The sequence below is a fragment of the Pristiophorus japonicus genome, chromosome 5, assembly GCF_044704955.1.
Source record: "Pristiophorus japonicus isolate sPriJap1 chromosome 5, sPriJap1.hap1, whole genome shotgun sequence".
NCBI lineage: Eukaryota > Metazoa > Chordata > Chondrichthyes > Pristiophoridae > Pristiophorus > Pristiophorus japonicus.
Window position 1 is genome coordinate 236,839,372 of NC_091981.1, and position 26,490 is coordinate 236,865,861.

The 26,490-nt window shown below is 45.9% G+C and overlaps 1 protein-coding gene across 3 annotated transcripts in view; it reads right to left on the reverse strand.

Annotated features, from left to right (window-relative positions):
- The window catches only part of c5h10orf67 (chromosome 5 C10orf67 homolog), a 475,763-nt gene that overhangs the window by 311,557 nt on the left and 137,716 nt on the right, over positions 1-26,490 (reverse strand). For all 3 annotated transcript variants that reach the window (XM_070881415.1, XM_070881414.1, XM_070881413.1), the window contains exon 9: positions 11,402-11,455. In XM_070881415.1, the coding sequence (XP_070737516.1) occupies positions 11,402-11,455 (54 nt within the window). The remainder of the gene's footprint in view (positions 1-11,401; positions 11,456-26,490) is intronic.

Sequence of the window (26,490 nt, forward strand, 5' to 3'; positions counted from 1 at the left end):
CTCGAGGACACCGTGGGCCTCAATTTTTTCACCACCAGATCCTTCTAGTCTGAAGCAGAAAACATAGCTAATATCTTCCAGTTTGTCATCCATCACTGCATCCGGAAGGTCACAGGGGTTCTATACTCCAAGAGAAGGAACTTCATTGTCTTCTCTCTGAACAGAGAGAAGCAGGAGGAATGCGCATGTGGTTTGCCAGGATATCGGGCTTCCCCATGGTGCAGGGTGCCATCGACTGAACACACGTGGCTTTGCGGATGGTGCATACCAATCCTGAGATGTTCTGTAACCACAAAGGCTAGCACTCACTTAATGTGCAGTTGGTGTTTGACCACGCCCAGTGGTCAATGGTGATGGTGAATGGTACCCTGGAAGTATTTATGGTGCCTTTATCCTGTGCCAGTCTGGTGTGCCAGCAATCTTCCAGCCGCGTCAAACCCGAGGGTGGCTGCTCAGAGACAACGGCTATCCTCTCTGCACCTGGTTGATGACTCCTCTCTGCAACCCCACCACTCGTAGCCAGTAATCATATAATGAGAGCCATCCTGCCACGAGGAATCTCATCGAGCAGACCATCGGGGTGCTTAAACGGTTCCGCTGCCTTGTCCGCTTGGGAGGAGCAGTCCAGTACGGGTGTCGCATTTCATGGTGGTCTGCTGATTGCTCTACAACTTGGCCTTCATGAGTGTGCAAGCCCTTGCCACCACGGTTCCCAGACCAACTCAGGAGGAAGAAGAGGAAGAGGAGGAGCGGGTGGAGGAGGAGGAGGAAGAGGAGGTGGGCAGCAGATCCCCGTTCTGGATGAGTTGTCCGTGAACGCCTCATCAGATTCCGGTTCCAATGAATGACACCCCAGATCCCCATTGCTCACCAATTCCCCATCTTACCATCCCTGTGTCACGGAACATCACGGCATCCTCCTGGGTACAATATGGAGATGAAAGCTACCACTAAACAAACATTCCAAACATAATTTATAAATTTATCAAATCTGAATCAAAACAACGTTAACTAATCACCCTTGTGCATTCCATTATTGTCTGTCTTTTCCTACTCTACTGCTCCTTTGAAATGCTCCCCCAGTGGCTGCAGCATGGCTGGTGGAAGGCTGCTGACTTTTAGTGGGAGAGACTGCAGGTTGTCTTGCAGGACAAGACACCCTCGAGCAGCTCTGGGTCTAGAAGGCCCGGCTGTAGACTGCACCACCTCGCTTGGGCAGCAGCAGTCTGGGCTGGTTGGATGACAGACAGCAGCTAAGGCACTGGCGGAATGGCAGTGGTGGGAATACGAATTCTGTTACCCTGAGAGAAGACAGCAGGTTCTTGCTCTACGGAGCCACTGCCACTCCCCCGGGCCGCTGCCTCAGCACTCCTAGCAATATGTTGGGAGAAAGATTGCTGCAGTGCTGTGAGACCCTGCAAGCCCCTTTCCACACTTGTAGGTACAGCTACAAAGGCAGCAGTCTGAGCTTCCACTGCAGCACCAAAACGTCAGGTTGCCTCCGCCAGTGCTGCAATAGAAACCGCAACATTGCCTGTCACACACAGCAGCATGGCTGGGTCCACAAAGTTTCTCATGGAGTTCTGAAAATCATGGGCTCTAAGTTCTGCGCAAAGCCCTGTACAATATTGGAGCCCAACTCCTCCATGCTCTTTGACACTGACAAGAGCCTCTCTGGCAGGCTTGCCATTGCACCTAGCATTTCCGTGTGCATGCCCATCACTCTTTTTCTGAAGGCCATCCCATCGAGATCATCATCTATGCTGCGCAGCAGATCTCAAATGAGACGTCTGTTCTCTCAGGAGGACGTAAAAGGTCCCATGGCACTATTTCAAAGAAGAGCACGGAAGTTATTCCTGGTGTCCTGACCAATATTTATCCCTCAATCACCTTCACTAGAACAGATTATCTGCTCATTATTGCATTGTTGTTTGTGGAAGTTTGCTGTGCGCAAATTGGCTGCCTCATTTCCTACATTACAACAATGACTACACTGTAAAGCACTTTGGGATGTCTGGTGGTTGTGAAAGGCACAAAATAAAATGTAAGTCTTTCTTTATTGTGCATGAACTTGTCCCCCCCCCCGGTGTAAGGGTACGCATTTCGTGATCATGGCACAGCAAGAGGCCACGGACTAAAATAGTTTAAAAAGAAACCTGTAGGACTGTTAGGTGGGAGAAAGAGCATCAGCCTGGGGCAGGTGGTGACTCATAACTGATTAATGTAATTTCTGCGGTCAGAAGCGAGACCCGATTAACATCAAGACAAAGGGTTTTGATACAATCAAGCAGAGAAACCCATGGATTAATTGGGCGGAGGGGAAAAACCTATGGAAACTACAAGTCTGCAGAAATCCAGAACCACAAAGAATTCCACTAGGTGTGCATTTTTGGATAGAGAGGCACAAAAGATGAGGAATTATCTTTTGCCCTGCCGATTCTGTGCACAAAACGAGGTGCAAATTGTGGCCTTCCAAACAGATCCAAATCCATCATCACAGACATCGGGACTCATCAAGACGCATTAACTGAAAGCAGCCCAGCAGGAGACTTGTATAATCGAATGGATATATATGAAGGAGCTCACAGAAGTAAAACACCTCAGAAAAACAGGTCAAAGGAACAATGACCACGAAGCAAGCAGCTGGGACCCAACATCTTCCCTAGCTCCACAAGCCTACAATCGAAAACAGCAGCACCTGGCTGAATGGGTGATTGTATGTCTTCAATCAATCTCTAAGAAGTCTTGTTATGTAATTTTTAGTTGTTTTTTGTGTAATAAACTGACAGCTGGGTTTAAACCTAAACTTTGCATTATATGGAGTCCTTCCTGTAATTCCCAAGGTCTATTTAATCAAAGTAGAGTGGAAAATGAACACCCTACACCGGGGAGCTGGCGCCCGAGCTGCTCTTTCAGCCATTGCTCAGTTGGTAGCACCCTCACCTTTGATTCAGAAGGTTGTGGGTTTAAGTCCCACTCCAGAAACTTGAGCACAAAAATCTAGGCTGACCTGAGCGAGTGCTGCACAGTCGGAGGTACCGTCTTTCTTGTTAAACCAAGGCCCCGTCTGCTCTCTCAGGTGGATGTAAAAGATCCCATGGCATTATTTTGAAGAAGAGCAGTGAAGTTATTCCAGGTGCCCTGGTCAATATTTATCCCTCAATCAACATCACTAAAACAGAATATCTCGTCATTATTACATTGCTGTTTGTGGGAGCTTGCTGTGTGCAAATTGGCTGCTGTGTTTCCTTATTACAACAGTGACTACACTTCAAAAAGTACTTCATTGGCTGTAAAGCGCTTTGGGATGTCTTGTGGTCGTGAAAGGCGCTATATAAATGTCTGCCTGTCTTTCTTTTTTTTTCTTTCCTCAGCCCACTCGTGCCGGGTGACTCACCACATGCAGATTCCGCCTCTATACTACTTTTTAAAGTCCGTGCAGTGCCATTTTCTGAGCTGGTCCTGCGAGTGTCAAGATGCAGTGATGGTGTGTTTTCTTCTCCTCCTTCACTGTCCTCCGCCATGACATCAGGGATTGTCTGGCCAGGTTGGAGTTCTTGGGTATCTGAAAGGAGAAATGCACAAGGGTTGGATTGTGGTGAGGGGACGGGGGGGGGGGGGGGGCGCAAGATATCCATGCATACATCGTCAACAGCTTGTAAGTGAGAAGAGATTGTGCAATGAGGGGGAAGTGGGATGGGAGAAGGAGGATTAGGTATGAGCATATCATCATCAACAGCAATGCTTTCAACTTCACCGCTCGCTACGGACTCTGTGACTGCCCTTCCAATGATCGCCAGCACGGCTTATTCCAGCTCCAGCAGGTTTCCCCTCCACCCATCTGCTGCTGCTCCAGTGGTTATGAGCTATCCTTGCCTGCAAGAGAAAAGAAACTGAGGCCGTGAGTGTGGTGCAATGTGTTTGGGTGATGTGCCTGCCATAGCTGGCATTGTGTGCAAGGTGTGAGATGTAGGTGTGATTCTTGCAGCAGTGGTAAGTGTGTGAAGGTGAGGTGAAGCTATTCTTGTGAGGTATGAGTGGTGATTACTAGAGATTGTTGGTAGGTAAGTGATGGGGGGGTGGGGGATTGAGCAGTATGAGAGACTTATGGTGCAAATGGTGGGATATGGCTGTAACTATTTGTAACATAAAAGTTCTGATTGGTTCCCTTGGAGGATAAGACACACCCAGCAGTTTATCTGGAATGTGTAATTAAATTCTGCCTGCCTGAGTAATCAAGTACTTTGCAATTATGTAGTTTGAGCCATTCATTCTGACTGCCAGGTTCCAGACAGAGCACCCAGTACTGCTTTCAGAGATCAGACAGGGCTCACCTTTGTGGGTTAGGACCTTCTCCCACCTTCCCAAAACAGTTCCTGACCTCTCCGCCCTCCTCCCCAACCCCCCCCAATCGCCACCCAGGTTCCTGTCCTTCTCCCCCTGCCCAAGTTCAATAAGATTTAGAATCAGAATTAGTTCCTGACAATCCCTCCCTCACCCGAGTTCCTGACCTTCTCCACTCCACCCCCGCCCAACATAAGAACATAAGAACTAGGAACAGGAGTAGGCCATACTCAAGCCTGGTCCGCTATTCAATAAGATCATGGCTGATCTAATCACTTCCCCGCCCGCTCCCCATAATCCCTTATCGCTCCAGAAACTGTCTATTTCTGTCTTAAATGTATTCAATGTCCCAGCTTCCACATGTTCCTGACTTTCTCCCCATCCCCCATAGATAGGCATTGTGTGTGGGTCACGGATTGTTAACAGGTTTATTGGGTATGAAGTGAATAGTTAGGGTTATGAATTCCGGATTTTGGACAGTCAAATGATGTTACTTGCCTCACACACACCGGTCTTTCCAAGAAATCAACCAGGTCTAGGGGGAGGAGCGGGAGAGGTGGTGCAGGTGTAAAGGGGGTGGGGGTGGAATTGGAAGAACGTGATCCACATCTAACAGATGGGGTGAACGTGATCCGTCTTCCCATATGGATCACGTCCTCAATCTCAATTCTCCCCCGTTAGACCTGGATCACATTCTTCCCCCATCCCCATTGTGATTTCCAACCCCCCCCCGCCGACCTTGCCCGAGTTCCTGACTTTTTCTCCCACCCAGCTCCTGACCATCTCTCCCCCCCCCACCTCTTCGATTCTCTCTCTCCTCCTTCGATCCCCCCATTCTCCCCCCTTCGATCCCCCCACTCTGCCCCCTTCAATTCTCTCTCTCCCACTTTGATCCTCTTACTCCCCCTTCGATCCATCTTTCTACCCCCATTTGATCCGCTCTCTATCCCCCATCGATCCTTTCCACCTCACTCCACCACAAACGGATCCCCTGACCTCCTCCGCATGGAGCCGAGTGAAGCATGGTGATGCAGTCCACTGCCGCGACACCATTGGGTACAGAGCATGCATGACCGGATCGAGTGCGCACTTGCAATACCAAACGGGCGCACATTGCACAGAGTGTGACAAAAATGCGATGCAAATCGGGGACCCCAGGGAACAAGGAGACAATAGAATAGTGGAAATATTGCTGGACTAGGAAAACAGAGGCCTGGACTAATGATCCAGAGATGTGGATGAGGAATTTAAATTCAGTTAATTAAATAAATCTGGAATAAAAAGCTAGTATCAGTAATGGTGACCATGAAACTATCGGACTATCGTAAAATCCCATCTGGTTCATTCCTTTAGGGAAGGAAATCTGCCGTCCTTACCAGGTCTGGCCTATATGTGACTCCAGACTGACAGCAATGTGGTTGACTCTTAACTGTCCTATGAAATCACCAAGCAAGCCACTCAGTTGCAACAATCTACTCCAAGAAACAAAAATAATAAAACCAGACGGACCACTTGGCATCGACCTTGGCACCAGCTATGAACACGATAATGGCATACCCAGTCCAGTTGACCCTGAAAAGTCCTCCTCACCAACATCTGGGAGAGCCAAAATTTGGAGAGCTGTCCCACAGACTAGTCAAGCAACAGCCTGACATAGTCATACTCACAGAATCATACCTTTCAGTCAAAGTCCCAGACTCCTCCATCACCATCCCTGGGTATGTCCTGTCCCATCAGCAGGACAGACCCACCAGGGGTGGCAGTACAGTGGTATCGGGAGGAAGTGACCCTGGGAGTTCTCAACATTGATTCCGGACCCTATGAAGTCTCATGGCTGCAGGTCAAGCATGGGCAAGAAACCTCCTGCTGATTACCACTTACCGCCCTCTCTCAGCTGATGAATCAGTACTCCTACATGTTGAACACCACTTGGAAGAAGCACTGAGAGTATCAAGGGCACAGAATGTATGCTGGGTGAGGGACTGCAATGTCCATCACCAAGAATGGCTTGGTAGTCCCACTACTGACTGAGCTGGCCGAGTCCTGAAGGAAATAGTTTCCAGATTGGGCAGGTGATAAGAGAACCAACACGAGGGAAAAGCCTACTTAGCCTCATCCTCACCAATCTACCTGTCGCAGATGCATCTGTCCATGACAGCATTGGTAGCAGCGACCACCGCACAGTCATTGTGAAGACAAAGTCCCAGCTTCACACTGAGGACACTCGCCATCATATTGTGCGACACTACCACCATGTTAAATGGGATAGATTCAGAACAGATCTAAAGCCTCAAAACTGGGCATCCATGCTGTGGGCCAATTAGCAGCAACAGAACTGTATTCCACCACAATCTGTAACCTCATAACCTGGCATTTCCCTCACTCTGCCATTACCATCAAGCCAGAGGACCAATCCTGGTTCAATGAAGAGTATAGAAGAGCATGCCAGGAGTAGCACCAGGTGTACCTAAAAATGAGGTGCCAACCTGGGGAAGCTGCAACACAGGACTACATGCATGCTAAAAAGCAGAAGCACCATGCCATAAACAAGGCTAAGCGATCCCACATTCAACGGATCAGATCAATGCTCTGCAGTCCTGCCACATCCAGTCGTGAATACTGTTGGACCATTAAACAATTAACGGGAGGAGGACGCTCCATGAATATTCTCATCCCCAATGCTGGTGGAGCCCAGCACGCGAGTGCAAAAGACATTGCTGAAGCATTTGCAACCATCTTCAGCCAGAAGTGCTGAATGGATGATCCATATCGGCCTCCTCCTGAGATCCCTATCATCACATAAACCAGTCTTCAGCCAATTCGATTCACTCCACATGATATCAAGAAATGGCTGAGTGCACTGGATACAGCAAAGGCTATGGGCTGTCGTGCTAAAGGCTTGTGCTCCAGAACTAGCCGCGCTTCCAGTACAGCTACAACACTGGCAGCTATCCAACAATGTGGAAAACTGCCCAGGTATGTCCTGTCAATAAAAAGCAGGACAAATCCAATCTGGTCAATTACCGCCCCATCAGTCTACTTTCAATCATCAGCAAAGTGATGGAAGGTGTCGTTGACAGTGCTATCAAGCGGCACTTATTCACCAATAACCTGCTCACTGACGCCGAGTTTGAGTTCCACCAGGACCACTCAGCTCCAGATCTCCAGAAATGAGGTGAGACTGCCCTTGACATCAAAAAGCATTTGACCGAGAGTGGCATCAAGGAGCTCTAGTAAAACTGAAATCAATGGGAATCAGGGGGAAAACGCTCCACTGGCTATGGTCATACCTAGCACGAAGCAAGATGGTTGTGGTGGTTGGCGGCCAATCATCACGGCCCCAAGCCATCACTGCAGGAGTTCCTCAGGGCAGTGTCCAACCTTCTTCAGCTGCTTCATCAAAGACCTTCCCTCCATCATAAGGTCAGAAATGGGGAAGTTCGTTGATGACTGCGCAGTGTTCAGTACCATTCGCAACTCCTCAGATAATGAAGCAGTCCATGCCTAAACGCAGCAAGACCTGGATGACATTCAGGCTTGGGCTGATAAGTGGCAAGTAACATTTGCGCCACACAGTGCCAGGCAATGACTATCTCCAACAAGCGAGAGTCGAACCACTGCTCCTTGATATTCAACAGCATTACCATCGCCGAATCCCCCACCACCTACATCCTGGGGGTCACCATCGAACTTAAACTTAACTGGAATTGCCACATAAATACTCTGGCAACAAGACCAGGTCAGAGGCTGGGTATTCTGCAGCGAGTGTCTCAGGTCCTGACTCCCCAAAGCCTTTCCACCATCTACAAGGCATAAATCAGAAATGTGATGGAATACTCTCCATTTACCTAGATGAGTGCAGCTCCAACAACACTCATGAAGCTCAACACCATCCAGGAAAATGCAGCCCACTCAATTGGCAACCCATCCATCACCTTAACTATTCACTTCCTCCACTACCAGCGTACCGTGGCTGCAATGTGTACCATCTACAAGATGCGCTGCAGCAACTCGTAAAGGCTTCTTCGGCAACACCTCCCAAACCCGTGACATGTACCACCTAGAATGACAAGGGCAGCTGGCGCATGGGAACACCACCACCTCCAAGTTCCCCTCCAAGTCACACACCATCATGACATGGAAGTATATTTCCATTCCTTCATCGTCGCTGAGTCAAAATCCTGGAACTCCCTCCCTAACAGCACTGTGGGGTACCTTCACCACACGGACTGCAGTGGTTCAAGAAGGCAGCTCACCACCATCTTCTCAAGGGCAATTAGGGATTAGCAATAAAATATTGGCTGTGCCAGCGACGCACACATCCCATGAACGAATAAAAAAAACGTCACTCTGGTGGGATATGGCATTTGATGGTGCATTCACTCACCTTGACCACTCGTGTGAAGTCTTTAAACTTTTTGCGGCACTGGATCCAGGTCCTGGGAGAACATTTGTCACACTGACAGCTTCAGCAATCTCCTCCCACAGCCTTCTGCTGATCTGCTTTGAAAGCCATCTGCTCCCCTGCGTGTAGAGGACCTGACAGCATCTTTGAACCCCAAGGATCATGGCCTCCAGTGCCGCATCTGCAAATCTCCTCACCCTTTCTCTTGGTTGTTGGGCCATGGCTTTCTACACAATGACAATGAGATGCTTCTGCAACAAAGCACCTCCTCTTTAAGTAGTGTAGAGAGCCGAGGACAAACTTTATTGGCCAGTCGACTGCACCAGATATTGCGCTCCCCCCCGCCCCCCGTTCAACGTTAAGCCAATCAGCACTGTAATCATTATAATGAGCAGGCAGTATGAATTTTGTGGCTGCCTGCACCATTTGGAACGGAAGCTGGCCTTATCCAATTTCTAGACCGTGATCTTTTGCACTATTTAAACGCAACTGAAAACTTTTAAGGTCAACTTTTAAATATCACTTTTCACCTGTGTTGATTTCAGTTTGACTTTGTAGTTGATGCTAAACTGCTCTACAGAGTTGACATGATTTAGTAAAAAAAATAATCACAATTCTTCCAATTTTTAAATCAATAAACCTATTTCTGCACACATCATTGTTGCTCGACTCAGGTTATTCAATAGAATGTATATTACCAAGTCAAGCTTACTGTTACAAGTTATGAGGCGAAATATAGTAACTGGACTACTAATACCATCATATATGTAGAGTACATACAGTGGGTGACAGTTCAATACAGATTTAATTTCATGAATAAAGATGATTTTAGAACTCAGTGAAAAAATAATTAAGTAGATCTTCCTTCTACCTGGGGTAAACTGGGTATTCCATCGTTATCCAATGTGTTCTATGATGTTAGAAAATAACTTACTTAAAATAATACTTTGAGTTGATGATTATTATTACATTTAGAGGCTCTGCTGTGTTGTTTGAGCTATAGTTCACTTTTTCCCAAACATGACACTGATCTTAAAAAATCTTCTTGGCATGCAGTATTAACTACATGGACTTACTTTCTTTTCAAATGTTGCTTCTTTAAAACTGAGCCAGTAAGATAATCTCAATCTTTAGTCCATTAACTTTTAAACAGACTGCATAATTTACTGCCACAGATGTATGGAAAGAAATTCCAGCCTCAGCTGGTACTGCCATTGTATGTAGCATATTTACAAAAGTAATGAGAGAGAAAAGAAGTTCCAGTCACATTATTAGAGAATTTATCAAAATATTTATTGTATAAATCCAAGTTTAATATTTGTTGTATAAATCCAAGTCTGCATCTTAAGTAACTTAATACACTTTAATTACATTAAACTGCTAACTGATAGGTACTTAAATTGGCAAAATAGCAAAATGTTGTTGAACTTTAGGTTTCTTAATTTGCAATGTTGTCATTTATTCAGTAACTTCTGTTGATATGTAAAATCAGACAGCTTTTTTCTTATTCAAGTTTTTCTGACAACTTTAATCCATCTGATTTCTGTCTTTTCCGATAATGCTGTGATGCTAGCTACACAACCCCAAAGTGTGCCAATTTCTAATCTTGTGTGGCAGTGACAATGATATATGAGGTCACTGTCATTATCATGCATGGTTATTGTGCACCATGTTCATGAGGTTTTCTTTAACACAATCATCTTTCCATTTCTCACAGTTCATTTATAATCACAGCTTACAATGAGGTCATCATGAAATGGGTCTATTTACCCTTTGAGTCGAATGTGCTTGGAGCTTTCAAAATACACACATTGTCTGCCATGAAACAAATGCAAATTATTTTTTTGTAGATTTATTATAATGAGTATTGTAATGGAATTAGGAAACTATATGGAACTACAACAGATTTCAGTATACAGTAGTCTCTCAAAAACAATTTGTATTAAAAAATAAATTGGATAGGTTACATCTCTTACCTTAAAAAAAATCTGTCTCTCTTCCTTGTCTTCTCATTTGTTAGTTGTGAGCCTCCCCCATCATGCTATCCTCTTTCGTCAGGAGGGCAAGGTGGTCCAGCTCAATACTGCTCCATAGCAGATTCGTTAGGAGACTGCTCAAATGGTTTGGGAAAAGCTTATCAGCTTATCCCATTTTCTGGTCTGTTTTTAAGCAGTTTTTCTAAACTATTAAAAATTAACTGCCTGCCAAAGGTAGAGGAAGAAACTGCAATATGCTATATAACTACTATGCTCTTCATTTATGTATCATGACTGGCAAAAACAGGTTACTAATGGTACTGTGGTAAAAAGACTGATGAGCCCCAACTCATCTGGTTAAATGCTGCCATAAATATACAAGAAATAAAGCACTGAATCTTGCACGATGATCATTTGTTCCACATCAGGATGGGTTTTATCTGCTATTGGTTCGTTTTAAATTCTTCAGTACAAGATTTGTTAATGCACCGCTATTTTCCAGATAAATGTTACTCATTTGAAACAAGTGTTATTTCTGCTGGCTTATCCAGAATTTAAACATTTTAACCTCCCTCTCAACAGCTTTTTGCTCGATACACAAAGACACTTGTTTTGTTCATGACAACACACACATGATTGTTCTGAAAATCAGAGTGGCTAATAGTGGTCCACTTACCTTCTGCAATGTAGCACTTAACAGGCTATCCATTTTTAATTTCTGTACTTCCAACTGCCAATACAAAAAATAAACAGAATTTGATCATTGTTACACATCAGTTCCTGCTCATTAATTTCCTGAGAAATCTACAATTGCCCTCAAACAAATAAATATTATGGGCTGGATTTTCGTTACCGTCCATATTGCAGTGTTATTCATGGCGGGGTGGAAATTATAGCACCCAAGAAAAGTTTGCGCCTCAATCAGCAAAATTTATCAGCGAGACCCTGAGTGTGGGGCGGAATGCTAAGGGAGGCGTTACATGCCTCTTTTAGGGTGCAAACTCGGCTGAGCAATTGAAAATCCGCTGCTAAATAGCCGGCCTCGGAGTGCCATAAGAGAGGCTTCTGTGGCAAAAATAAATCGCAACTAAAAACACAATAAACATTCCCAATAGGTTAAACACCACACCATAAGCTACATCGCAAAAATAAAACTAAACTTATCAAATTTATCTCATTCACCAATTCCATCACTCACCGTTGCCGGGACAGCTCTGACCGCTTGGTTTTCCAGGCGGTTGCACCACGGCATACAAGAGGGACAGCACACAACAAATTTCAATGTGCAGTCGAAACCGGCGGCATTGCACGCCAGCTCGACACTTCCAGGCGGTGCTGCTCTGCACCCCCGTAAAACCAGAACCCAATTTGCCAGCGAGTGCTGGAAGCTGGCCGCCGATCCAGAAAACTTTTCCTCTGCCATTACCGCCACTCCTGGACGCAAACAGAGGCGGCAACATAACGAAAATCTAGCCCGATGTTCTTTATTCCTCATCTTGAAATTATTTTCTTCCTTGTCCAGCACTGGACTACATACCATTCTATAGATTCTGCAACTTCACAATGTGTGAAAACAACCGAGGTTAAATTCATAAAATAAATACAGCTGAGAGAGGCCATTCAAACCATCTCAGCTCATCTATCTAGAAAAAAACCTACAGTTTCCTACAACCTCCTTGCTGTCACACCATTCAAATGTTGTACGGTAGTTATGATCCTGTGCTAACAATTCAGAGGTATCAAGTTCAAAAGCCACCATAGGAAGAATCATAGAAACATAGAAAATAGATGCAGGAGTTGGCATTCGGCCCTTCGGGTCTACACCACCATTCAATATGATCATGGCAGCTTCAATACCCCATTCCTGCTTTCTCTCCATACTCCTTGAACCTTTTAGCCATAAGGGCCACATATAACTCCCATTTGAATATATCTAACAAATTGGCCTCAACAACTTTCTGTGGCAGAGAATTCCACAGGTTCACAATTCTCTGAGTGAAGAATTTCTCCTCATCTCGGTCCTAAATGCCTTACCCCTTATCCTTAGACTGTGACCCCTGGTTCTGGACTTCACCAACATCGGGAACATTCTTCCTGCATCTAACCTGTCCAATCCTGTCAGAATTTTATGTTTCTATGAGATCTCCTCTCATTCTTCTAAATTCAAGTGAGTATAGGTCTAGTCGATCCAGTCTTTCTTCATATGTCAGTCCTGCCATCCCGGGAATCAGTCTGGTGAACCTTCGCTCAATAGCAAGAATGTTCTTCCTCAGATTAGGAGACCAAAACTGAACACAATATTCCAGGTGCGGCCTCACCAAGGCCCTGTACAACTGCAGTAAGACCTCCCTGCTTCTATACTCAAATCCCCTAGCTATGAAGGCCAACATACCATTTGCCTTCTTCACCACCTGCTGTACCTGCATACCAATTTTCAATGACTGATGAACCATGACACCCAGGTCTCATTGCACCTCCCCCTGTCCTAATCTGCCACCATTCAGATAATATTCTGCCTTCATGTTTTTGCTCCCAAAGTGGATAACCTCACATTTATCCACATTATACTGCATCTGCCATGCATTTGCCCACTCACCTAACCTGTCCAAGTCATCCTGCAGCCTTTTAGCGTCCTCCTCACAGCTCACACCACCACCCAGTTTAGAGTCATCTGCAAATTTGGAGATATTACTCTCAATTCCTTCATCTAAATCATTAATGTATATTGTAAAGAGCTGGAGTCCCAGCACTGAGCCCTGCGGCATTCCACTAGTCACTGCCTGCCATTCTGAAAAAGACCCGTTTATCCCGACTCTCTGCTTCCTGTCTGCAAACCAGTTCTCTATCCACATCAGTACATTATTCCAATTCCATGTGCTTTGATTTTGCACACCAATCTCTTGTGTGGGACCTTGTCAAAAGCCTTTTGAAAGTCCAAATACACCACATCCACTGGTTCTCCCTTATCCACTCTACTAGTTACACCCTCAAAAAATTCCAGAAGATTTGTCAAGCATTACTTCCCTTTCATAAATCCATGCTGACTTGGACTGATCCTGTCACTGCTTTCTAAATGCACTGCTATTTCATCTTTAATAATTGATTCCAACATTTTCCCCACTACTGATGTCAGGCTAGCCGGTTTATAATTACCCGTTTTCTTTCTCCCTCCTTTTTTAAACATTGGTGTTACATTAGCTACCCTCCAGATCATTGGAACTGATCCAGAGTCGATAGACTGTTGGAAAATGATCACGAATGCATCCACTATTTCTATGCCACTTCCTTAAGTACTCTGGGATGCAGACTATCAGGCCCCATGGATTTATCGGCCTTCAATCCCATCAATTTTCCTAACACAATTTCCCATTTTATGAGGATATCCTTCAGTTCCTCCTTCTCACTAGGCCCTCGGTTCCCTATTATTTCCAGAAGGTTATTTGTGTCTTCCATCGTTAAAACAGAACAAAAGTATTTGTTTAACTGGTCCGCCATTTCTTTGTTCCCCATTATACATTCACCTGAATCTGACTGCAAGGGACCTACATTTGTTTGCACTAATCTTTTTTTTTCTTCACATAGCTATAGAAGCTTTTGCAGTCAGTTTTTATGTTCCCTGCAAACTTACTCTCATACTCTATTTTCCCCCTCCTAATTAAACCCTTTGTCCTCCTCTGCTGAATTCTAAATTTCACCCAGTCCTCAAATTTGCTGCTTTTTCTGGCCAATTTATATGCCTCTTCCTTGGATTTAACACTATCCTTAATTTCCCTTGCTAGCCACGGTTGAGCCACCTTCGCAGTTTTATTTTTACGCCAGACAGGGATATACAATTGTTGAAGTTCATCCATGTGATCTTTAAATGTCTATTCACCGTCAACCCGTTAAGTATCACTCGCCAGTCTAATCTAGCCAATTGACGTCTCATACCATCAAAGTTACCTTTCTTTAAGTTCAGGACCCTACTCTCTGAATTAACTGTGTCACTCTCCATCTTAATGAAGAATTCTACCATATTATGGCCACTCTTCCCCAAGGGGCCTCGCACAACAAGATTGCTAATTAATCCTCTCTCATTACACAACACCCAGTCCAGGATGGCCAGCTCTCTAGTTGGTTCCTCGACATAATGGTCGAGAAAACCATCCCTTATACACGCCACAAAATCCTCCTCCACCGTACTGCTACCAGTTTGGTTAGCCCAATCTATATGTAGATTAAAGTCACCCATGATAACTGCTGTACCTTTATTGCACGCATCCTTAATTTCCTGTTTGATGCCATCCTCAACCTCACTACTACTGTTTGGCGGTCTGTACACAACTCCCACTAGTGTTTTCTGCCCTTTGGTGTTCCGCAGCTCTACCCATACAGATTCCACATCATCTAAGCTAATGTCCTTCCTTACTATTATGTTAATCTCCTCTTTAACCAGCAACGCTACCCCACCTCCTTTTCCTTTCTGTCTATCCTTTCTGAATATTGAATACCCCTGGATGTTGAGTTCCCAGCCTTGGTCACCCTGGAGCCATGTCTCTGTAAATAGCTGCTGCGCAGTTAATTCATCCATCTTATTATGAATGCTCCTCGCATTGAGACACAGAGCCTTCAGGTTTTTTTTTTAAACATTCTTTGTCCTTTTAGAATTATGTTGTTATGTGGTCCTTTCTGTTTTTTGCCTTTGATTTCTCTGCCCTCCACTTTTACTGATCGCCTTTCTACCTTTTGCTTTTGCCCCCATTTTACTTCCCTCTGTCTTCCTGCATAGATTCCCATCTCCCTGCGATAATAGTTTAAACCCTCCCCAACAGCACAAGCAAACACTCCCCCTCGGATATCAGTTCCGGTCCTGCCCAGGTGCAGACTGTCCGGTTTGTACTGGTACCACCACCCCCAGAACCGGTTCCAATGTCCCAGGAATTTGAATCCCTCGCTCTTGCACCATTAGGAAGGACATTAGCTTGGATGATGTGGAATTGATATGGGTGGAGCTACGGAATTCCAAAGGGCAGAAAACACGAGTGGGAGTTGTGTATAGACCACTAAACAGTAGTAGTGAGGTTGGGGACAGCATCAAATAAGAAATTAGGGATGCATGCAATAAGGGTACAGCAGTTATCATGGGCGACTTTAATCTACATATAGATTGGGCTAACCAAACTGGTAGCAATGCGGTGGAGAAGGATTTCCTGGAGTGTATTAGAGATGGTTTTCTAGACCAATATGTCGAGGAACCAACTAGAGGGCTGGCCATCCTAGACTGGGTGATGTGTAATGAGAAAGGACTAATTAGCAATCTTGTTGTGTGAGGCCGCTTGGGGAAGAGTGACCATAATATGGTAGAATTCTTTATTAAGATGGAGAGTGACACAGTTAATTCAGAGACTAGGGTCCTGAACTTAAGGAAAGGTAACTTCAATGGTATGAGACGTGAATTGGCTAGAATAGACTGGCGAATGATACTTAAAGGGTTGACAGTGAATAGGCAATGGCAAACATTTAAAGATCACATGGATGAACTTCAACAATTTTACATCCCTGTCTGGATAAAAATAAAATGGGGAAGGTGGCTCAACTGTGGCTAACAAGGGAAATTAAGGATAGTGTTAGATCCAAGGAAGAGGCATATATATTGGCCAGAAAAAGCAGCAAACCTGAGGACTGGTAGAAATTTAGAATTCAGCAGTGGAGGACAAAGGGTCTAATTAGGAGGGGGAAAATAGCGTATGAGAGGAAGCTTGCTGGAAACATAAAAACTGACTGCAAAAGCTTCTATACATATGTGAAGAGAAAAAGATTACTGAAGACAAACGTAGGACCTTTGCAGTCAGTTTCAGGTGAATTTATAATGGCGAACAAAGAAATGGCATACCAGTTGAACTAATACTTTGGTTATGTCTTCACAGAGGAAGACACAACTAACCTTCCGGAAGTACTAGGGGACCGAGGTCTCGTGAGAAGGAGGAACTGAAGGAAATCATTATAGTCAGGAAATTGTGTTCGGGAAATTGATGGGATTGAAGGACGATAAATCCCCGGGGCCTGATGAAAGGGAAATCATGCTTGACAAATCTTATGGAATTTTTTGAGGATGTAACTAGTAGAGTGGACAAGGGGGAACCAGTGGATATGGTGTATTTGGACTTTCAAAAAGCTTTTGACAAGGTCCCACACAAGAGATTGGTGTGCAAAATTAAAGCACATGGTATTGGGGGTAATGTACTGACGTGGATAGAGAACTGGTTCGCAGACAGGAAGCAGAGAGTCGGGATAAACGGCTCCTTTTCAGAATGGCAGGCAGTAACTAGTGGGGTCCCGCAGGGCTCAGTGCTGGGCCCCCAGCTCTTTACACTATACATTAATGATTTAGATGAAGGAATTGAGTGTAATATCTCCAAGTTTGCAGATGTAAGGAGGATGCTAAGAGGCTGCAGGGTGACTTGGACAGGTTAGGTGAGTGGGCAAATGCATACCAGATGCAGTATAATGTGGATAAATGTGAGGTTATCCACTTTGGGGGCAAAAACACGAAGGCAGAATATCAACTGAATGGCAGCAGATTAAGAAAAGGGGAGGTGCAATGAGACCTGGTATCATGGTACATCAATCATTGAAAGTTGGCATGCAGGTACAGCAGGTGGTGAAGGCGGCAAATAGTATGTTGGCCTTCATAGCTAGGAGATTTGAGTATAGGAGCAGGGAGTTCTTACTGCAGTTGTACAGGGCCTTGGTGAGGCCTCATCTGGAATATTGTGTTCAGTTTTGGTCTCCTAATCTGAGGAAGAACGTTCTTGCTATTGAGGGAGTGCAGCGAAGGTTCACCAGACTGATTCCTGGGATGGCAGGACTTACATATGAGGAGAGACTGGATCGACTGGGCCTGTATTCACTGGAGTTTAGAAGGATGAGAGGGGATCTCATAGAAACATATAAAATTCTGGCGGGACTGGACAGGTTAGATGCAGGAAGAATGTTCCCAATGTTGGGGAAGTCCAGAACCAGGGGTCACAGTCTGAGGATAAGGGGTAACCATTTAGGACCGAGATGAGGAGAAACTTCTTCACCCAGAGAGTGGTGAACCTGTGGAATTCTCTACCACAGAAAGTAGTTGAGGCCAATTCACTAAATATATTCAAAAGGGAGTTAGGTGAAGTCCTTACTACTCGGGGGATCAAGGGGTATGGCGAGAAAGCAGGAAGGGGGTACTGAAGTTTCATGTTCAGCCATGAACTCATTGAATGGCGGTGCAGGCTAGAAGGGCTGAATGGCCTGCTCCTGCACCTATTTTCTATGTTTCTATGTTTCTATGAGGAAAAACTTCTTCACTCAGAGAGTTGCTAACCTGTGGAATTCCCTACCGCAGAGAGTTGTTGATGTCAGTTCATTGGATATAGTCATGAGGGAGTTAGATATGGCCCTTATGGATAAAGGGATCAAGGGGTATGGAGAGAAAGCAGGAAAGGGGTACTGAGGTGAAAGATCAGCATGATCTTATTGTATGGTGGTGCAGGCTCAAAGGGCCGTATGGCCTCCTCCTGCATCTATTTTTTGTGTTTCTATTCCTCAAGCCACGTAATCATCTTAACTATCCTCCTTTTTCTACTCTGACGAGCATGTGGCACTGGTAGCAATCCTGAAATTACTATCTTTGAGGTCCTACTTTTTAATTTAACTCGTAGCTCCCTAAATTCAGCCTGTCAGACCTCATGCCGTTTTTTTACCTATATCGTTGGTACCTATATGCACCACGACAACTGGTTGTTCACCCTCCCCCCACAGAATGCCCTGCAGCTGCTCCGGGACATCCTTGACGCTTGCACCAGGGAGGCAACATACCATCCTAGAGTCTCAATTGCAGAATCCCTCCTTGTGGAAGTAGTGAAACTGAATTTATTAAATCTGGCAGACTGCTACCAGCAAAAATAAATTATAATAAAAGCTGCTGGATTATCATTGAAGTCCAACTGATTCAAGAATATCTTTCAGGGAATAGAACCAGTCACTCTTACCCAGTCTGGCATATATGTAACTTCAGTTCCACACTGCATAGTTGAGTCGTAAAGCTCTCAGGGCAACTAGGGATGAGCAATACATTCTGCCTTGCCCACATCTCAACAACAATTCCTTAAATGACTTCAATGTTTTTGCCTTTACTAACATATCCGCATGTCCTTTCCAAGTGCTCATTAATCTGCACGAAGAGCTTCCTGGCAACATTCCTAAATTTTCAATTTCATATGGTTAAAGCTATGTCCTCTTATGATACTGTCATGTTTTCTTTGAAAGGATCACGAAACTTACTTTATCTTAACCATTCGTTATCATATATATTCAAAAAATTCCCTTCTCAGTCATCTCCTTTCAAAGTTGGAAATCCTATGTTCCCCCTTTCTTTCCTTCTAATTCATTCTCTAACACTTAGGGCTGGATTTTCCGGTCTTCTGCACTCCGGTTTTCGTCCCGGAGTGGTGGCAATGGTGGTGGTGAGGTCTTCTGGGTGGGCGGTCAGCCTCCAGCACCCACAGCGATCCTCAGGTCCAGTTTTGGGGTAGCGCTGAGCAACACTGCCCGGAACAACTGCGCCAGTGTGCAACGCTCCTGGTTGCGACACCGGCGGGAGTTTGAGCTCCTGCCCAACCAGTCTGCCCGGAAGTGCGCTTCGCAATGACCACCTGGGAAATCAGGGCGGTCCAACCATCCCATCGGCGAAGAGGTGAGTAATAGACTCCTAAGGTAAGTGTGATTGTTTTTTCTTCTAATTTTTTTTAGCGATTTGTGTTGTGGTAACGTGGGCAATGTTTTTGTGTTTTTTCTTTAGGCTTCCCCCTCCCTAAACATCTCTCGGAGCTCTCTCGGACAGGCTCTTTAGCTCAGGAGTTTCCCATCCCTGCGCCGAGAGAGGTAAACAACCCCTCCCTGAGCGCTGCGCCCCCTGACGCAGGGCCCAGTTGCGCAAACTTAACTCAACCTCGTTGCTCTGTGCATCGCTTCCAGGAGTTGAATGTCTCCATTATGTCTAGGTGACCAAAGTGTGATCTGACCAGAGCACTGAACAGGTTCAACAGGATATCCTGCAATTTACACCCTGATGTAATATATGTCGAGTGTTTTTGGTGCCATTCTCCGTTAATTGCTGTTTGACATTGACTGGATGTGTTAAGTGTCAACACCACTAGATTGTTTTCAATTCACACTTAAGAGAATTTGACACCACAGAATATGTCTGTTGTGTATCTGTAAAGCATGCACTCCCATGTTCCGCCACCAGGGAGCGCATCCCCTGAAGTCCCAAGGGATCCCAGCATCCCTTGGGAGTACTGTATATAAGCCAGCCCCTAAGGCCTGTTCCTCACACTGGAGTGTCTTAATAAAGACTGAGGTCACTGTTACTTTAACCTCCCTGTGTGCAGTCTCATCTGTATTAGGAATATAACAACTGGTGACGAGTATACGTATCCAACACAAAGATGCAGCAAACTGTGGGCATCCTGGAGAAGTTCTCGGAGGGTGAGGACTGGGAAGCCTATGTCAAACGGCTAGATCAGTACATTGTAGCCAACGAGCTGAACGGAGAAGGAAGCGCTGCAAAAAGGAGAGCGGTCCTCCTCACGGTCTGCGGGGCACCGAACTACAGCCTCATGAAGAATCTTCTGGCTCCGGTGAAACCTACAGATACGTCATATGAGGAGCTGTGTACACTGGTTCGGGAGCATCTTAATCCAAGGGAGAGCATGCTGGTGGCGAGGTATTGGTTCTACACGTGCCAGCGATCTGAAGGTCAGGAAGTGGCGAGCTAGTCGCCGAGCTAAGGTGACTTGCAGGACAATGTGAGTTTGATGGCTACCTGGAGCAGATGCTCAGAGACTTTTTTGTACTGGGCATTGGCCACAAGACGATCCTACGAAAACTTTTGACTGTAGAGACACCGACCCTTAGTAAGGCCATTGCGATAGCACAGGCGTTTATGTCCACCAGTGATAACACCAAACAAATCTTTCAGCACACAAGTGCTAGCAATGTTCATAAATTAACTGGAACTGGAACGAGCAGAAACGTACAGGGCAGAAACCATGTCTCTGCAACTGCCAGCAGGCCACAGGTGACCCAGATGACTCAGAGTCCGCAACAAAGGATGAATACAAGGCAATTCACACCTTGTTGGCGTTGTGGAGGCTTCCATTCATGCTGCTTCAAAGGGTATGTTTGCAAGAGCTGTGGAACAATGGGGTACCTCCAACAAGTGAGCTGCAAGCTCTGCAAAACCTGCTAACCACCACATGGCAGAGGAAAATCGGTCCATGGTGGATCAAAGCTATTTTGAGCCTCAGAGAAAGGAGGCAGATGTTGAAGTACACGGGATGCACAAATTTTCGACGAAATGGCCACCTATAATGCTAAATGTAAAATTGAATGGCTTACCCATTGCCATGGAACTGGACACTGGCACTAGCCAATCCATCATGAGTAAAAAGATGTTTGAGAGTGCAACAAGGCAATCAGACCAGCCCTGAGCCCCATCCACACGAAACTGAGAACGTACACCAAAGAGCTCATCACTGTCCTGGGCAGCACCATGGTCAAGGTCACCTACGAGGGCACCGTGCACGAACTGCCACTCTGGATTGTCCCAGGCGATGGCCCCACATTGCTTGGAAGGAGCTGGCTGGGCAAAACTCGCAGGAACTGGGATGACATCTGAGTGCTATCACATGTCGATGAGGCCTCATGTACCCAGGAATTTCCTTCCCTTCTTGAGCCAGGCATTGGAAACTTTTCCGGGGCGAAGGTGCGGATCTATTTGGTCCCAGAGGCACGACCCATTCACCACAAAGCGCGAGCGGTACCTCACATGATGAGGGAGAGTGAAAATCGAGCTGGACAGGCTGCAACGCGAGGGCATCATCTCCCCAGTGGAATTCAGCGAGTGGGCCAGCCCGATCGTGCCATCACTTCTGAGTACTGGAACAGTCAGGATTTGCGACGATTATAAAGTAACTATTAATCGTTTCTCGCTACAGGACCAATACCCACTACCTAAGGCAGCCGACCTATTTGCGATGCTGGCAGGAGGCAAGACGTTCACCAAGCTCGACCTGACTTCGGCCTACATGACGCAGGAGTTGGAGGAGTCTTCGAAGGGCCTCACCTGCATCAACACGCACAAGGGACTGCTTATGTACAAAAGATGCCCGTTTGGAATTTGGTCGGCTGCAGCGATCTTCCAGAGAAACATGGAGAGCCTACTCAAGTCTGTACCACGCACGGTGGTTTCTCAGGACAACATATTGGTCACGGGTTGGGACACCGTCGAGCACCTACAAAACCTGGAGGAGGTCCTCCAGCGACTGGATCGCGTAGGGCTGCGGCTGAAGAGGTTGAAATGTGTCTTCATGGCAACAGAAGTGGAGTTTTTGGGGAGAAAGATCGCAGCGGACGGCATTCGGCCCACAGATGCCAAGACAGAGGCTATCAGGAACGCGCCCAGGCCACAGAATGTCACGGAGCTGCGGTCGTTGGGACTCCTCAACTATTTTGGTAACTTCCTACTGGGGTTAAGCACCCTCTTAGAGCCCCTACATGTGTTATTGCGTAAAGGTGAGAATGGGGAAAAAAACAAGTGATTGCTTTTGAGAAAGCCAGAAACAGGCTGCTTGTATTGTATAACCCGTGTAAAAGACTTGTGCTAGCAGGTGATGCGTCGTCGTACGGAGTCGGGTGTGTATTACAACAAGCTAACGTTGCGGGGAAGTTGCAACCTGTCGCCTATGCCTCCAGGAGCTTGTCTAAGGCCAAGAGGGCCTACAGCATGATTGAGAAAGAGACATTAGCATGTGTGTTCGGGGTAAAGAAAATGCATCAGTACCTGTTTGGCCTCAAATTTGAGCTGGAAACCGATCACAAACCCCTCATATCCCTGTTCACTGAAAACAAGGGGATAAATACTAATGCCTAAGCCCGCATACAAAGGTGGGCACTCACGCTATCAGCGTATAACTATACCATCCGCCACAGGCCAGGCACTGAGAAATGTGCGGATGCTCTCAGTCGGCTACCATTGCCCACCACGGGGGTGGAAATGGCGCAGCCTGCAAACTTGTTGATGGTGGCGCAACCCGCAGACTTGTTGATCGTCATGGAAGCGTTTGAAAATGATAAATCACCTGTCACAGCCCGCCAGATTAGGACTTGGACCAGCCACGATCCTCTGCTGTCCCCAGTAAAAAACTGTGTACTGCATGGGAGCTGGGCCAGCATCCCAGTTGAAATACAAGAGCTAATCAAGCCGTTCCAGCGGCGAAAGGACGAGCTGTCCATTCAGGCAGACTGCCTGTTGTGGGGTAACCGCGTAGTGCTACCAAAAAAGGGCAGGGAGACGTTCATCTCGGATCTCCACAGCACACATCCAGATATAGTAATGATGAAAGCGATAGCCAGATCCCACATGTGGTGGCCTGGTATCGACTCTGACTTAGAGTCCTGTGTACAGCAATGCAGCATGTGTGCTCAGTTGAGCAACACGGCCAGAGAGGCACCACTAAGTTTGTGGTCCTGGCCCTCCAGACCATGGTCGAGGATCCATGCTGACGATGCGGGTCCGTTTCTCAGTAAAATGTTCCTGGTGGTGGTGGATGCTTTTTCAAAATGGACTGATTGTGAAATAATGTCGGGAAGCACCGCCACTGGCACCATTGAAAGTCTGAGGGCCATGTTTGCCACCCACGGCCTGCCTGACATACTGGTCAGTGACAACGGGCCATGTATCACCAGTGCCGAATTTAAAGAATTCATGACCCGCAATGGGATCAAACATGTCACCTCGGCCCCGTTTAAACCAGCCTCCAATGGGCAGGCAGAGCGGGCAGTACAAACAATCAAACAGAGCCTTAAACGAGTCACAGAAGGCTCACTCCAAACCCTCCTGTCCCGAGTACTGCTCAGCTATCGCACGAGACCCCACTCACTCACAGGGGTGCCCCCGGCTTAGCTACTCATGAAAAGGATACTTAAAACCAGACTCTTGCTGGTTCACCCCAATCTGCATAATCAGGTAGAGAGCAGGCGGCAGCAACAAAATGTAAACGATATTCGCGCCACTGTGTCACGGGAAATTGATCGGAATGATCCTGTGTATGTGCTAAACTATGGACTTGATCCCAAGTGGATCGTGAGCACGGTGATAGCTAAAGAAGGGAGTAGGGTGTTTGTAGTCAAACAAGACAATGGGCAAATTTGCAGAAAGCACCTGGACCAAACGAGGCTGCGGTTCACAGACTGCCCTGAACAACCCACAGCAGATACCACCTTTTTCGAGCCCACAACACACACCCAAAGTATCAATGACACCACTCCGGACCAGGAAGTCGAACCCATCAAGCCCAACAGCCCAGCAAGGCCAGGGTCACCCAGCAGCCCTGCAGGGCCAACAACACGCCAGCCCAGCGAGGGCACAGTCAACACACCAGAACAGACATTTGTACCGAGGCGGTCCACCAGGGAAAGAAAGGCCCCCGACCACCTCACCTTGTAAATAGTTTTCACTTTGACTTTGCGGGGGAGTGATGTTGTGTATCTGTAAAGCATGCACTCCCATGTTCCGCCACCAGGGAGCGCATCCCCTGAAGTCCCAAGGGTTCCCAGCATCCCTTGAGAGCACTGTATATAAGCCGGCCATTTTGGTCTGTTCCTCACTCTGAAGTGTCTTAATAAAGACTGAGGTCACTGTTACTTTAACCTCCCTGTGTGCAGTCTCACAACAATGTCTAATGGCCATTTTTTTCTTCCAACATGCAGTAGCTTATACTTATCTACATAGAATTACATATAATCTACAGCACAGAAACAGACCAAAAGGCCCAAATGGTTCATGCCGGTGTTTATACTCCACTCAAACCTCCTCTATCCATCCTGCCCTTGTATCCCTCTATTCCTTTCTTCCTCATGTATGCATCAAACATATAATCCTTCATTAAATGTAGCATTGCTATCTGCTTCAATTCCACATGGCAGGGAGCTCCACCTTCTCACTATTGTCTGGGTAAAGTAATTCTTCCTTTATTCTTTATTTAATTTGTTTGTGGTTATCTTGAATTTATGCCCTCTTGTTCTGGATTCAGCTACAAGTGGAAACAGCTTCATAATTTTAAAGACTTCTATCAGGTCTTTGCTTACTCTTTTTTTCAGAGGAAAGAGCCATAGTCCGCTCAATCTTTCTTGATAGCTACACCCTCTCAATTCTGGTAACCTCAGAGGGACAAGGCCATGGAGGGATTTGAAAACAAGGAAGAGAATTTTAAAATTGAGATGCTGCAGTCTGAGAGCCAATGTAGGTCAGTGAACATGGGGGTGATGGGTGAACAGCATTTAGAGTGAGTTAGGATATAGGTAGCAGAGTTTTAGATGAACCCAAGTTTACGAAGCATGCAAGATGGGAGGCAGGCCAGGAGAGCATTGGATTAGTCAAGTCTAGAGGTAACAAAGGCATGGATGAGAGTTTCAGTAGCAGATGAGCTGAGGCTCCTTTAAGACAAGAACCTACCTCTTTGACCAAGCTTTTGGTTACCTGTCCAATTGGCTCCTTCTTTGGGCCCGATGTCAATGTTTCACTGATTATGGTCCTCTAAAGCACCATCGGACATTTTACTATATTAAAGGTGCTATACAAATGCAAGTTGTTGTTGATCAGTCTGTACAAAGATCATTCTGATATCAGTCCTACTCCTGCAATTTAATTTAAAGCAACTTTCAAATTTTATCTTTTCCGTACTATTTATTATCTTATATAACTAAGAAAGACATGCATTTATATAGCGCCTTTCATGAACACCGGACGATTCAAAAAGCTTTGCAGCCAATGAAGTACTTTTGGAGTGTAGTCACTGTTGTAATGTGGGAAATGCGGCAGCCAATTTGCACAAAGCAAACTCCCACAAACAGCAATATGATAATGACCAGAAAATCTGTTTTTGTTATGTTGATTGAGGGATAAATATTGGCCATGACACTGGGGATGACTTCCCTTGGGCTAGGTTTTACACTTGTTTTACGTGCATAACACCCACTTAACGTCCATTTTACACTGAAGTGAGGTATAACACCTATATATCGCCCATTTAGCCACAAAATGGAAACTGATGCCCATTATTCGGAGACTTATCGCCGAGTGTTACTTTCCCCATGTGCGTAATAATACCCCCCGCCCACATTTTTTGGGTGGAATCATCAGAATGGGCGAAACCAACGCCCATAATATCGCCCAGCGTTACTTTCCGCACGTAATTAACGCCGAGATTCAATAATACCGACCACCCACTTTATTTTGTCGTAAAGATCACATTTGCCGAAATTAACACCCAGGAGATCGCCCAGCGTCACTTTTATCACCTCGCACACATCTCACCCACAATATCACTCGCCCAAAAAACCGCCGGGAAAAAGTGGAATTAACCGGAACTACTCACAGCGGTATGGATGCCATGTTCTAAATCACATGTCGCATCATTTAAAAGGCTGCTCTGCTTCAACCTCGGGGGAGTTCGGATGTACTCTGGAGGTCTTTGGAGGTGATGTGAAAATCTGAACAAACATCTTTATCAGACTGTGGAAGATTGGAATTTAATAGGTGTCTTTGTCACAACATTCATTCATTGTGACCAATCGGTGGAAACAAATAGCTATTGCAATGGGGCCTGTCCTTTCTCATCCTCTCTTGATGACCAATTACATGGTGCAGACTCGAGATGACAGAAGGTATGCTCTACAGCATCA